Source organism: Lutra lutra, chromosome 8 (genome assembly GCF_902655055.1).
Source record: "Lutra lutra chromosome 8, mLutLut1.2, whole genome shotgun sequence".
Taxonomy (NCBI): Eukaryota; Metazoa; Chordata; class Mammalia; order Carnivora; family Mustelidae; genus Lutra; species Lutra lutra.
Genome location: NC_062285.1, coordinates 30422270 through 30437256, shown reverse-complemented (window position 1 = coordinate 30437256; position 14987 = coordinate 30422270). Strand labels below are relative to the sequence as shown.

General features: G+C 43.2%; 1 protein-coding gene across 4 annotated transcripts in view; it reads left to right on the top strand.

Moving 5' to 3' along the window:
• NRP1 (neuropilin 1) overlaps nucleotides 1-14093 on the top strand; it is a 139371-nt gene extending 125278 nt beyond the window's left edge. For 2 of the 4 annotated variants that reach the window (XM_047739424.1, XM_047739426.1), the window contains 5 exons: nucleotides 1585-1722; nucleotides 5762-6036; nucleotides 6534-6630; nucleotides 8857-8907; nucleotides 11194-14093. In XM_047739424.1, the coding sequence (XP_047595380.1) occupies nucleotides 1585-1722; nucleotides 5762-6036; nucleotides 6534-6630; nucleotides 8857-8907; nucleotides 11194-11483 (851 nt within the window). In that variant the 3' untranslated portion in view covers nucleotides 11484-14093. The remainder of the gene's footprint in view (nucleotides 1-1584; nucleotides 1723-5761; nucleotides 6037-6533; nucleotides 6631-8856; nucleotides 8908-11193) is intronic. The other 2 variants (XM_047739427.1, XM_047739425.1) reach the window with 1 other exon arrangement.
• The last annotated feature ends 894 nt before the right edge of the window (nucleotides 14094-14987 follow it).

Below are 14987 nucleotides of genomic sequence, written 5' to 3'. Positions count from 1 at the left end.
AGTGGCTTTCCCCAACTGACTCTGCTCACCCTTTGGGAGGTCGTACTGTCCCTGGAAGGGAGAACCCATCCTGCTCCGTTTTGACAATGCATAGGGTGCATTCCTTCCAAAATTCCACATTAGCATTTGCAAAAGGTTCCTTGGAAAAGAAACATGCAAAGTACATCATCCTTTATCTATTAAATAAATCTTCCCACAAAAATCCTTCCCACCGTTGTTAACGTGGGGGAGGGGGCGATAGCGGCCAGGCTCCCAGAAGAAGGCAAGCAAGCCCTGTCGTGTTAAACACGGACAAAGTTAAAGAACAGATCAAAACAAGATCTGATCTGAGCCTGACCCTAATACAGCATTACGATACCTATACTTCCCTTATTGTACATACGAATGGTTTTGAGACATGTTCAAGATCAACTGGCAAGATGCCTTAGGCACCTTTCTCTCCGTTTCAATGCTGCCATCTTGTGGACTACCTAAACTCAATGAGAAGCAGTGACCTCCCTTCATTAGAGAAAATAGTCCCTTTTGTGTGTTTAATTTCATTTGGGGGGAGGAGTAGGACTGACGAAAGCATGAGAACTTTTATCTTTAGGATTATTTTAATTATTAGCTTCAGTTTACTGAAAACACATTCCAAGCCACAATGATTTCATTTCTTTCATATTTAAAAAGTTAAGCTACTTAAAAAAAAAAAAAAAAAAGCGAGGGAGAGTAAAAAATAAAGCTACAGAGCCTTAAAAAACACAACAATTCAAATAACACCTTGTAGAACGCAAGAGGCAAGTAATTCCGGAGAATCCATTCATACTTTCTTTTAAAATTCCAAAGGAGACTTTTTTTTTTTTTTTAACATTAAAAGAAATGTTTAAGGGGGCAGCTCTTTAAAAATGCTTGGGCTCTACGCGAACCTGCACAGAGGTTTTAATTTACATCGAATTTTAAAATTCACTAAAAAGGCAGAAACTTACCCTTAAAATTAATTGACCTGATACAAAGCACAGGAGACTAAATAACCTTAAGAAATGCTTCAGAGATTTGACGTAAAGACCAGAAGCATTACCCAGTGTGGTGAGAATACAGATAGCTTCCGGAATGAGGTGTCCAGCCAAGTCACATTTCTAGACTTTTGAGGTTCATGAGTCAACCGGTACTCAAGATACTTCTCATTGGTGGATATCGATGTATATGATTCATCCTCAAGAACAGAATATCTTTCATATTAAATATCGTGGGCATAGGAAGAATGCTATACATGTAACATGTCTGCCTTGGAAAGTAACCTTCCCGGAAATTTTATGTAAAACCAATTTGACAGGCAGTCCATAATCTTTTTAAAGCTGGATTTAAACAAACAAAAAAAAAAAAGAAAAAAAAATCTGAAACGTGATTTTGCAAACATTTTGACATCACCATGGGTCTTTTGAGTTTCCTGGTAGTCCTGGGTTTTGTGGTTTTCCCAGAATTTTCAACCAGACGTTAAGTTATATAAATTGTGCCTTTCGTGAACAAATTAAGGGCCTTGCTGACCTCAATGATTAAATTTGCCTTTCTCTGCTTGTCTCTATTTTTCCTTTCCACCCACTGCAGAGTTTCCAACATATGGTTTTAACTGTGAATTTGGCTGGGGTTCTCACAAGACATTCTGTCACTGGGAACACGACAATCGCGTGCAGCTCAAGTGGAGTGTGCTGACCAGCAAAACCGGACCCATCCAGGATCACACAGGTAACGCGGAGTTCACTGCGGCCTCGGTTTCTCTGAAAGAGAGAAGGCGTCCCTGTGGGGGGTTTCTGGGCTCTGTGAGATGAGGGGTGTTAGAAACACTCCTGAGCATTCACTCGTGCTTTCATTTCCTGGAATTACTGAGATCTCCTTTCCTAGAAGAGACGGTCCTACTCCGGGTAACAGACAAGGATGATTAGATCTGGCAGCGGGTGGCCTCTTGGAAAAATAGCACAGTAGGCAAAGATGTGTGACTAAGTACCTGTTTTATACTCTTCCTGCACCATTTTCATGGAAATTCCGAATACATTCAAAAGCAGAGAAGACTTAGTGACCTGAACCCTCCACGCATATCACCCAACTTCAACTGGCACCGAATCACAGGACTGTTATTTTATCTTGAGCACCCCTGGCTCTGGATTATTTTGAAGCAAATCCAGGCATGTGTCATATCATTTGTTTTGCAGCTAAAGAAACAATATGTGAGGCTCGTGCCCCCTCTCTCTTGACCCTTGCAGTGGAAGTAGAACAAAGTGGAGCGGAATTCTTTTTCTTTTGAGGAAGAATGTAAATCTGGCCCCTTTTTTTCAGAGCAGGTGGAAACCTCACCCTGCCCCGCCCCGTCTCCTGTCTTACTTTCCTGCTAGGATTACTTAGCGGCAGAGGGATGGCCTGGGGGGGGGCAGTCACTAGAGGCTGATAGACACTCCAGTGAACTCTTTGTCTACCGCTATCTTGCTTTCCCTTTAGTCATTTTGTCATCCAGCTTGAGATGCTGCCTAAAGATTGGGCGGTTGTCCTCACAACGCCCACACGTACCCAGGCTCCCACACGCTCACCACAAACACTCAACCATCGCCCTTCCCTCTGACTCAGTGAAACTTACAGGACTGTTGGCTCGAGAGGTGGCTTCCCCAACGATACCCCAGAGGGCCGTTTGCTGATGCTGAGAAATCTCATTAAACAAAATTCCTCCATGCTGGGGCTTTGGATGAGTGGGTCAGTGGGCCAGCGGATGGGCAGAGGGCACTTCATGCCTTTCCCATTTTGTCATTCACTTTTCTTTTCCCCCAGTGAATATAACCATTAAGTAGGTTGAATTGGCCTCCTTCCACCACAGCCACCTCTTTGCCTAATGAGAATGACAAGGAAATTGGATAAAATTGGACTCCTTCAATTCTGAGACACTTTCAATTGAATCTTAAGACAAGCAGTTTTAGAAAACTTAAAATACTTTGACTGTAAATGGCACTGTACATATAAATGGCATCAAATTAACCAAATGCAATTAGCCAAAATGAAGGCAGTAATGGTGGAAAAATTGATGCAAAGTGAAGCAAAATGGCTCAGTAGGATCTGACATTCAAAGGAGGTTAAAAGCTATGTTAGCCAGAGACAAAAGCTAAAAGGCTCGCAGAAGTAAAGTGCTAATTGAGAAAATGAAGACAGAGTTCCTGACCCAGAACTGTGATAAAACCTCTGAAAGGAAGAATATCAACGCTTTATGAGTTGAAGTATCAGAAAAGGAGGGCTTGTCTTAGAGGAGCAGCTGAGAAGTGTGATTCCTTCAGAAGCATTTGTCTCTTTTGTTCTCCCAGACACCCAGATTTACTTGGCTGTGGTGCCAGGTCTGCTCTGATGAGAAAAAGCCTCCCACAGTCCTGGAAACACGAGCATTTGCTGAGAGAGGGGGGTGAGCCCTACATCTGAAAGGCATGGACTTGCTAACGTAAAGAAACTAGATAAAAAGGGCCTCTTACATGCACATAGATGGACATTAGACCGTGTTCCACATTTTGCAGATCAGACATGGAGCTTTCTTTAAATTAACTCGATCTAGGTAAAATATCCTGCTGTCCAATTTGGAATTTATTGGAAGGAATCCCACTTGGTTTTCTGCATTTGACTTGTAAGAGGGAAGCTATGCACCTCCTTCCAGAGGATTCCTGAAACCCAGCATCTTCCCTGGTTCATTGAACAAGTGTTCTTTGAGGAGCCCTATTACTTGGTACATGCTGAACTAGACATGTGGAAATAAAGGAGGGTTGGGGGGCGGCAGCTCTGGGGAGCTCACAGTCTGGTTACAGGTGGGAAATGATTACCATGCAGGGGGTGAGTGGCGATGGGAAAGAGAACATGGCAGCTCAGAGAAAGCAATTGTGTCCCAGAGAGTCTGGGCTAGGAATGGCATGTGCGGACACAGAGGAGGGATGGCCGGGGGTGTACAGCTATATGGGGCAGGGGGTGGTGTAGCCTCGGGTGCCGTGTGAAAAAGTGTGGCTAGGCTAAGGGTAGTGGGGAGACGCCAACAAACTTCGAGCCGAGGAGTGACATGAGCGTGTTTTTCAAAGACCGCAGTGGTGTCACGGCGGAGGCCAGGAGAGATTTCCCAGGCAGTCTTCCTCCCTCTATCCAAGACTGGTTTCCTCCTCTTTCTACCACCTCTTCTCCAATGAGCCAAAATAAATGTCATGGGATCCCTCGATGTGCCCTCTATTTGCAGCATCTCCAACTTCAGGATTTTTCCCTAAGAATGGGGGACCGGGACGCTACTCACCTCAGTGAGATAGCGCTGTCACATGGTTAAGGAACCACCACTTGGTAAAATAGTGGGAGAAAGCAAACCCCAAGAGCATCTGGGTCCTTGTGGCCACGAGGGGGCGCTCTGTAAAGACCGTGTCAAACGTGCTGCTGGAGCTGTGAATTTTATTTCCACCCTCCTTTCATTATTCCACCCGTTGGTTTTCTTTCTTTTTTTTTTTTTTAAAGATATTATTTATTTATTTGACAGAGAGAGATCACAAGTAGGCAGTGAGAGAGAGAGGAGGAAGCAGGCTTCGTGCTGAGCAGAGAGCCCGATGCGGGGCTTGATTTCAGAACGCTGGGATCATGACCTGAGCCGAAGGCATAGGCTCTAACCCACTGAGCCACCCAGGCGCTCCCCCCCACCCCCTGTTGGTTTTCTGAAGAGGGTTTTGGTGCAATCTCACGTACGCAGCCAGGGGAGGGAAGCAAGTTGCCTGCTGACACCCCCACTTCCTCTCGGACACCGTGGACACAGGCAAGAAGATACAAGGACGAGCCCACGTGTGCATGGGGAAAAAGGATCTCACAAACATGCAAACCCCTTGGGCAGCAAACAAAACATCCCGCTGCCCACTGAGGCCCGAACATCACATTCACACTTACCTCAGGTGAGGCATTACAATAGGCATTTCTATTTACAGAGCAAACAGTGAAACATGAGTTGTGTGTGTAGACCAGGTGGTGGCAGGAGGAAATGTTCCCACCGGGGGTAATTAAAAGCAAAGCCAAGAGTAAGTCCTTGCAGCTCGGCAAGGATCTATGTCGCCAAAATGGCACATTCTAATAAGCCTTAAAAATGCAGCCTTGCCTCTCCTTGAACCAGAAGCCCACATCAAACAGGAGTGAGACTTGTAGCTGAGAGTCAAACTCTCAGGAGTATGTAAGGAATTTATAAGCCATTAAAATATGCTAGGGAAAAAACACGTGAATTTGTGGGGAAAAAGGAAATCACTAGATGATTTGGAAAAACTGCAATGTTAGTACTATCAGGCAGTTATAGTAACAAAGTATCATCACCCAGCTCACATGATAAATAAGAAAACATCTAAATTATTCCATGTCGTGTCTGTGTTCGGATCCGTGCTGCTGAAACTATTTAAAATTTTGCCTGAAAAATAGTTCTGCCCTCTGCTTTCAATGTGCTTGCGACGAGGCAAATGCCAATCGGAGTCCTTGCCCATGGCCATGGGACGATGCTTTCCAAATCCAGACTGCCCGAGTTGGTGTTGTTTCACAGTCCTTCCCCATCCAGCACCCACTCCCCACTCGGGGAAGCTTGGAGCGCAACGTTAGGTGCCAAAGAGGTTCCTCCAAAACCACACACCCTTCCCTTCCCGCTGCATATTTGTGTTTTTGGTGCTCAGCCCCGGAGAGAAGGTTGGAGTCATGAACTTGAAAGAAGAGATGAAGAAGTCGTTAACGTGGCCACTCTCCCTAACCTGGTTTTTTGTCACAGCAGGTGATGGCAACTTCATCTACTCCCAGGCAGATGAAAACCAGAAGGGCAAAGTGGCTCGTCTGGTGAGCCCCGTGGTTTATTCCCAGAACTCCGCCCACTGCATGACCTTCTGGTATCACATGTCTGGTTCGCACGTGGGCACACTGCGGGTCAAGCTGCACTACCAGAAGCCAGAGGAGTACGATCAGTTGGTCTGGATGGCCATCGGACACCAAGGAGACCACTGGAAGGAAGGGAGGGTGCTTCTCCACAAGTCTCTGAAACTCTACCAGGTGTGTGGTCTTCCCTGGGTGGAAGCGCAGCTTCTTCAGGGAGACGGGAGATGGGCATGATATTTTGGAAATTATATAAATGAGATGCAGGAATTATGCCAGTCATTATTTCAGGTGTTTCCCAAACCTGGGATTTTGCTGCGGTGCTTTTACTCTCAGTAGTATATTTCAGGCTCCAAGATTATAGGAATAGAACCAATTTGCTGCGAAAGAGAGGAGAATACTACTTTATAATCTATTCCGGGGCTGTCACAATGACCATTCCTTTTCTTCGCTGCTTTCCCCAGTTTTAAATTTTGAATCACAAGAAGAGAGTGTTAGGAGAAGTTTTATGCCATCACCAGGCAGTTAATGTAGAATGATGAGCAAATCTCCTGCTTAGGTAAAATCTCATGAATTTAATTTATGTGCCATAGATTGAACTAAACAAGCATTTGTAAACACTGCTCCTCGGGACTGCACATTTCAATACTGTGAAAATGATCTCATTTTGTTAGGTGATTTTTGAAGGCGAAATCGGAAAAGGAAATCTTGGTGGGATTGCAGTGGATGACATTAGTATTAACAACCACATTTCCCAAGAGGACTGTGCAAGTGAGTATTAACTGCTGTACAAGCCAGTGACATGCTTGCCCAGGGCGTGAACAGTTTCCTGGGAGGGTCTTTGTCTTGCTCATTTAGACCTAGAATTTCAAATTTCAATGTAGACTGTAAGCACATCATATGAAGTGCATATTTTGGTGCAAAAGGGCATAAAGTCAGGTCATCTTACCTTTGGCTACCCCATCCCCTAACCACCTCATTCATTTAGCATCTGCTTGGTACTTGCAAAACCACATAAATGATGTAGAATCCAAAAACCATAGCTAAAAAGAATAACTCACCCCCCCCCCAAAAAAAGAAGAAGAAGAAGAAACACTCACAGCTTACAGGCTATATATACCTTGCCAAAACATTCTGATGAAAAGTGGAAAACTCAGACATCTGGATAATTCCAAATATCTGGGTGCATAAACAAAACAGCAGGTCTTTGAAAATTTTGAGCACAGCAAACTTAATTAAGATTACAATGTTAATGGATCATAGAAGCCATAATTCTCCTCTCTATTATAAGTAAATAGATGTTTCTGACTCTAAAAATAGTTGAAATGACTCAAAAGAATAAATGAAATTTTGAGACCTTGCCTAGTACTCCAGAGCTTATGGTTTGTGTTGGCCTGGTATATGGGTGAAAGTTGATGTCAAAAGCCAATTCGTTTTCCCTGGTTCTTGATGTATAATTATAAATAGCATCGCTAATGGCAATGTAATAGCACAGTAATTAGTCTTAAGCTCCATTTGCTACACTTCAACTTTTACTATATATCATATAATAGGATGTTAATTATAACAAAATGGAATAAGCCTATTGGGCAAATTTAAGACAAAGGAGGTCTGTTGGCTCTAATAGGTTTTTGGTCATTTCAGCAATTTACAAAGCTTTTATTACACAATATATCGAATATTATGTAATCCTAAAGTGGCAATAATTTGATATGGTCGATTAAAGAAATTGGGGAAAAAGAGCAATGAATAAGGATCTGCTTCTTTGTACTATGCAAGGAAATCTACTTAATGCCACACTACTTAGCTGGTCTTTGCAGGAAATGGTAAGACTTAAGATGTTGAGATTACACTACAGCTTGCCCACACCCAAGTCCACACTGTTGTTAAAATATTTATTTCATGTAGTTACACAGTGTATGCGATGTTGCTGCTTTCCTATTCCAAAATGAAAATGAGGTTTTTGAAGCTCCACAAACGGAAACAAAGGAATAAAATTTGATTCCATTCAACAAGTTTTAATGGACTGCATACTGTACGCAAAGCAGCATCCAAGTGCTCCCGTGAATATATATAGAGATAACACAATTCGATGAGCCTGTTTCTTTTCATGGGACTGGTCCACACGGCCGTAGCGGTCGCTGGACCTCATACTCAGAAAGTCACAACTGAAACACCATCAAAATACTCTATGTTGCTGCCCCGATAAAAAGATGCCTCAGATAATTGTATAATGAGTCATCAGATATGTGTCCTTGAATATTTAGCTATGGATGCTATGAAACTTTCAACTCTTTATTAGTTATCCACACATTTATGGAACAAATATTTTTGAAGACACTTTTTCTGTTCTGTTACAAATGTTGGGAATACAGCAGTGAATAAAGTCCTCAAAACTCCCTGCCCTCCCTCTCCTCAAAACCACACGGGCTATTGGGACTTTACTTCCAGAGATTTCATTTCTTTTAGTTTATTACTATAATTATTGTTATTTATTATTATTATTATTATTTGGGGAGGGGAGGTAAGACATAGAACACAGTCTCTTGCCTCAAAGAGCTCATAATACAATTTGGAAAAACAAACTAGCCCTTGCCAAATTCGGGAACAAGTTCTCTAGAAAAGCACAAGATGGCAGCCATCGGCACAACCCCGCTACTGCTGCCTGTTTCCGTCAGCTTTCCCCCACGCTCCAAATGCCAGAACGATTTCACTCCATTCTTCTCTTCTCCTGAAACAACACACTCTGCTAATAGCAGTGCTCGCTGGTTTCGATGTGACCCCAGTTTCCTCATCCTTTGACACCACTTCTCCATTGTTCTGCATTTATGTGGTCGGGTTGGATCACACTACAAACTCCCAAGGAAATCCAGCAGAAGCATTGGTCTGAGTGTGTGTGTGTGTGTGTGTGTGTGTGTGTAAGGGTTTATGTAGTTTGTGTGTATTGGATTTTGTTGGCAGTTCAAATATCTCTTTCAATTTTGTTTGACTTGTCAGAACCGGCCGACCTGGATAAAAGAAACCCAGAAAATAAAATTGATGAAACAGGTAAGTCTGTCTTGATGACCAATTAAAAAAAAATTTACTGTGGCTTTCATTATATTATGAAGTAACTTTCTGGAGGTCTAGCGCACTGGTAGATCAAAGCACTTCAAATAAAATAAACATCTCGGGGCGCCTGGGTGGCTCAGTGGGTTAAAGCCTCTGCCTTCGGCTCAGGTCATGATCCCAGGGTCCTGGGATCGAGCCCCGTATCGGGCTCTCTGCTTGGCGGGGAGCCTGCTTCCTCCTCTCTCTCTGCTTGCCTCTCTGCCTACTTGTGATTTCTCTCTGTCAAATAAATAAATAAAATCTTTAAAAAATAAATAAATAAACATCTCTGCCCATGGTGCCGTGTGTTGGACTCTTGTCACGGAGGGCTGTCTTCAAAGCTGTCCAGAGATCTAGGGGAACACGGAGGCCTGGTGGGGGACATGCTCGCCCTGGCCTTGTCCTGTCTGAGCTGGAGGAGGACCTAGATGATAACCACGTGAAACACTCTCCCATTACATCTGTGGAAATAGGAAACCACTGAAGCCCATGACCTACCCAAAGACCAACAGATTTTTGTACAAGAATTTGAAACCAGGCTAAATTCTCATCTGATCGATATCCTGATATAATCTTTGAGGACCAGACCCCAATTTTTGTGATAAGCTGTTGTGTTTGATCCATGTGGCCTCCTCCTCTCCAAGGGAATCACACTTCATGATAATGAAGACAGTGATAATGATGATGGTGGGGATTTATTGAGGAGCAAGTGTGTCCCAAGCACCTGAAGGTGCTGTCGTGTACGCTCTCTGAGGCAGACTGATCCCCATTTCGCAGATGAGGGGGCTGAAACCAGGAACTTGCCTTCAGTAGCCCGGTTAATTGGGAGGTAGCTTTGGACTTTACACTGATTAATCTGAAAATGTGTGTTTTCCTTGATTACTTTGTGATCAAATACAGGACATTTGACCAGAGTTGGGCCCTACCTGATATTATTGTATTTCTAGAAGCTTCCACCCCTCCCAGCCAGCTTTTGTGGGTTGTTGGACCCCCGCCTCAGCCAGCATCACTCACAGCTGCTGTCAGCAGCTCCGTGTCCTGCCCATCAGCCTCAGCACCTGTGGCCGGTAGAAATGTGGACCCACCGTAGTCAGTCTTGGACTTGATAGAGACAAATAAATGCGGCTGTACTAAGTCATTAATAACATTAACATGCGGCTCATTGAGCTTAGTTACGCAGCCCATACCAAGATGTAAGCTTTATTAGAGGTTGTTTCAAAACAATGTTTCAAGGGAGAGAACATTAATATGCCCCAAGTCTTGTTTTTCCCTGTTTAGGGACTTGCATCTCATATTTTTAGTTTTCTTTGATTGGAATCTTTGTTGACCAGAACACCATTAAGTAAACACTATGCATGTTGTGCATTAACATTTCAGTCTCATTTCTAGTACCACGTAATTAGGCTCAAAGCTCCCATGTTAATAATTTCTCATGTTTCACTCTCAAGAAAACATTTCCCCAGTGACTGAACTGCAGGGCAGCATGACTCTCTCCTGTGAAACCACCAGGGCTGCAAAGACTCTGATTATTAAATGTGTTCTATTCAGCACGACACAGACACGCTCTCTAGCTTTGAGCCATAACCCATGTTAAATGTCAGGGGCGAGCATCCGCTTTGTTCTGAAAGATCTGTCCTTCTTGAGTGAAACTGGTGGACCCCGGGGGCTCAGAATCTGTCTGAATGGAAGATTTTACATGTCGGGGAGCAAACACCTGTGTACCCCGTGCCCAGACACACTGGAAATGGCACGATACAGAGGGCAGTTTGGAAGGTCTCCCTGACCCTGGTTTGGGGGGCAGGCACAGACAGGCACAGGGCAGGGTGAAACACACACCCCTACCCCCTCACCCCTCCAACCCCCCGCGAGCCGAATGTGTGACTAAGCCGTTTGCAGAGCTTTAGTGACCTGGCTTGCAAACACAGATTACAGTCTAGGGCACACAGTGGGCTGCACAAAATCCGAATTTGATTAGAACCTCGCCCTCCCCTGTTTGTCCAGAATCTGTGGTCCCCGTGTGCCAGGCCCTGTATGGGAATCGTGGCACCTGCCACACCTCCATTCACAACAGGTCAAACACAGATGGTGTTTCCTGGCAAGGGGAAGCCACATTCCACTCTGGAGAGAGCACAGACCCACATGGAGCCTGTGATTGGCTTTGTCTGTCCTTTTTCTCTGTTCTCCTGTCCGCTTTCATCTGGTATGTTGGTGGTGCTCACGGGACCCATTCTGCTTTTCCCCTAGGGAGCACCCCCGGCTACGAGGGCCCAGGAGAAGGTGATGAGAACATCTCCAGGAAGCCGGGCAACGTGCTGAAGACCTTGGATCCCATCCTCATCACCATCATAGCCATGAGCGCCCTGGGGGTCCTCCTGGGCGCCGTGTGCGGGGTGGTGCTCTACTGTGCCTGTTGGCACAACGGCATGTCAGAGAGAAACTTGTCTGCCCTGGAGAACTATAACTTCGAACTTGTGGACGGCGTGAAGTTGAAAAAGGACAAACTGAACACACAGAGCACTTACTCGGAGGCATGAAGGCAGACAGAGGCAAAGACGCGTCGGAGGGCTGCCGTGGAAGGACAGACCTTGAACGTGCTGGGGAACCGTGGGTCTCTCGCCGCCCAGGCTGGGACGTGCGTCCGTGACGCTGAGCCAGGCTTTTCTCAGGAGCTTCGACGAGTACGGCCGACAGGCGGGAACAAGTTCGCTGTGTTCACAATCAGAATCATGTGCAGTCAGCTTTTTTCTGTTGGGTTCATTCGAATCATCAAATGCTGGTGTTGAGACCAAGTATGAATGACTTAATAATTCATTTCCACTCTCCTCTCCCTCCCCTTCTCTCTCCTCTTCCTTTGATGGATTCTTTTCGGAAACTGCAAAATCCAAGATGCTGGCACCAAGTGTATTCAGTGGGGCCCTTTCGACGGACATGCTACCTGCAGCCCAGTGCCCAGAATATCGTAGAAAAACTGCCCTTCGGTGGACTCCTGAAGCCGTCCCTGTGTATAATCGCCCACGTCGTGCATAGGCAGAGAAGGATTAGGCTGTTTTATGTGAACGTACTGTTATCGCCTCCGTACTGGTATCGTGTGTCAGCTCTGTTTACAAAGCAATACCGTCAAATTTTCTTGATGTTTTCCAGTGTTGTACTAAACCTCGTGCTTGTGAACTCCATACAGGAAACTGTGCCATCACCAAACACGGCTGGCAACCGCAATGAAAACTCCTTGGCACTGGCTAGTCTGTCTTCTCAAGTGCCTTTTTGTTTGTACTGGTTCTCATTGTGTTACATTAACGATCCGCTCTGTTTCTCGCTGGTGAAAGCCCTACTCTTTAGTCAAACCCTGGTGGCCCACTGACTAAGAAGAAAGTATATTTTAGTGTGAGATGCTGCCCCCCTCCCCCTGGGATGGCAAGGGCTCCGAAGATTTGGCAATGTGGCTTAATTGCTCTGCTTTTTTCCGTAGTTCAATTTCATGTCTCTTGACCCTTTTGTATAAAGCTGCAATATTCTCTCTTATTGGTCTTTCATATGGAATGTATTTTCAAATGTAAACTCTTTCTTTCCTCTCTCTCTTTCTCTCTCTCTCTCTCTCTCTCTCTGTCCTTTTTCTCTCTTAGAATTTAAGCATTTGCCATTGTCCAGAAAAGAAACTTGCAGCTTTAACCTGCTGGTAATGGCAAACGATTTTGCTAGACTTTATGTTTAAAAATAAATAAATAAGGGAAATTCCTAACTTTGCCCTCCAAAGTCTAACTTTGGTTTTCTTGTTAACTGGTTAAAGTGACAGTATCTTTTTTCCTTAAGCCATTTGTCTGTCTGCTCCAATCAAAATGATCTGTGATAGAAGCGATTGCATTTAATAGAAAGAGTGATAAGCTGAGGGAAGAGTTAATACTAATTGGCTTTCAAGTGATACCCAAAGGAAGGACTGAATACAATTCTCCAAATACCAAAAAATATGAAATTTTTACATCCAAATCTACAAAATGACCCGTGAGAACCTTCTTGTTTTGCTATTGAATCAGACGCAGGAAGTAGAAGAAAGAACAGTTAATTTAAGAAAGTGACTATAAATCCTGCTGCCTGGGGTGAAGTATTTTAAGATAAGACCGGGAAAGAAAATGAGTAGAGTCAAAACAAATCTTTAAAAACATCCATTTAGGAGCAACCCTGAAAAAACAGAGACTTGAATGAATGCATCTAGAAACTTCCGGTGGTTCACAAAGAAAAGGCCTGCCGTGGGGCTGTTAAGACGGAAACCTCGAACAACAGCACAGAGAAGTAAATATCTTATCAGGCAGCATGCGAATTAATCCAAAGAAGCTGTGGTTGTTTTCAGAATGTTCCTATCAGGCAGGCCATGGTGTACAGAAGAATTTTTAGATTTTCCTCCCTTCCTACCTTGCTGTGGGGTCCCGTTCAGATACATTTGTGGGAGTCACATTTGCATCATGGATGGGTCAGTCCATTCATCTTTGTTTAATTGGATTAAGGATGCCTTTTGTTTCCAGGAGAGTATCGATCACTATGAAAAAAGAATAGATTTTTATCCCCAGAGGCATTCATTCGGTTGTTCCAATCGTATGGGGATGAAAGCACTAAGTAAGACCTGTTTGTTTTTTTTAAGGCAACAGACTTAAAGTTGTCCTTAGCCAAGGAAAAATGATACTGCGACTTTAAATTTTAAAGTATCTTGCACTGATAAATATATTTAAAAATTATATGTTTATAAAGTTATTAATTTGTAAAGGCAGTGTTACAAATTGTTCAGTTTATATTGTTTTAGATTGTTTCGTAATTTTTAAAGGTGTAAAATAACATATTTTTTTCTTTATTGAAATCTATAAGACTTTCTGTAGTAAAATGTTTTCATTTTACTGGTATATGATTGCTTCATGTTTTGTACCATCATAAAATTTTGTGCAAATTTTTTTTACAGAAATTTTTATTTTCTATGACAATATGACACTTGTAAATTGTTGTTTCAAAATGAACAGCAAAGCCTTAACTTTAAATGACATTTGTATTCTCAGACACTGAGTAGCATAAGAACCACATAGAACCGAACTGTAATTTCAGTCCCAACCTATGACTACTACATTCCAAAGAGACAGTTGAATTAAACATTTTCATAAAATACCCACACCTGATGGCTTTTATTCTATTAGCTTTGTTATTGTTAAAGAAATTGGTATTACTCCAGCATCGGTTAGGTTTCAAGATTTTTTAAAGTTCTTTTTTGGAAAAGTATATCCTAATAAGGAGAGACGATTAAGAAGACATATCCTGAAAGTAGACAATCCACCCAAATCGGACACTGTCAAGATAAGGAAGAGAGAATTCAGCCTTCTACGATGTTCTATCGCTATTCCACTTGGTAAAGCTTTTTTTTTTTTTAATTTAAATGAAATTTACAAATATCTGTTGGTAAGTTTCCTTCTTGTAGAAAACAAGTCATAAACTGACAGCATTTATGTGCATGCCTATGCTAACCATAGGCATAAAGCCAAGGTGAGCATGGCATTGTAACTGACTGTTTGATCATTCTTGGGAAAATTCTAATTCCAACTGGGACCAAAATAATAGTAATAATAACAACAACAACAGCAGCAACAACAACAACAAAGCAACAGATGTGTTAAGCCAAAGTTGCTGAGTAGGGCCCTTTACAAAACTTGCTCTAACAAAATTGGCCTACACTATACTCTACTCTCCACAGACCAGTAATTCTTTCTTTACCTTTGCAGGGAAATTTGAAAGCATAGGAACTTCTAGAAAAGTGGGCGGCTCTGTACAGCTCTTTGCAGTGAATCGATATTTCTGATTCTCTCTGGACATTTTTGCCTTTTGTATCTTTCCAGATTTATCTGAGAATAGGATATTTTTCCTGTTGAGGGGACTTTCAGAACTCTCTGCTTAGAAGAGCTGGAGAGAGACAGAGCTAGGTAACATTTCACTGAAGTTAAATTCTGCCTACCTTCAAAGATGTTTCCAGAAAGCATGCTAACTTGCAAGGAGTCTATCAGAATTAATCT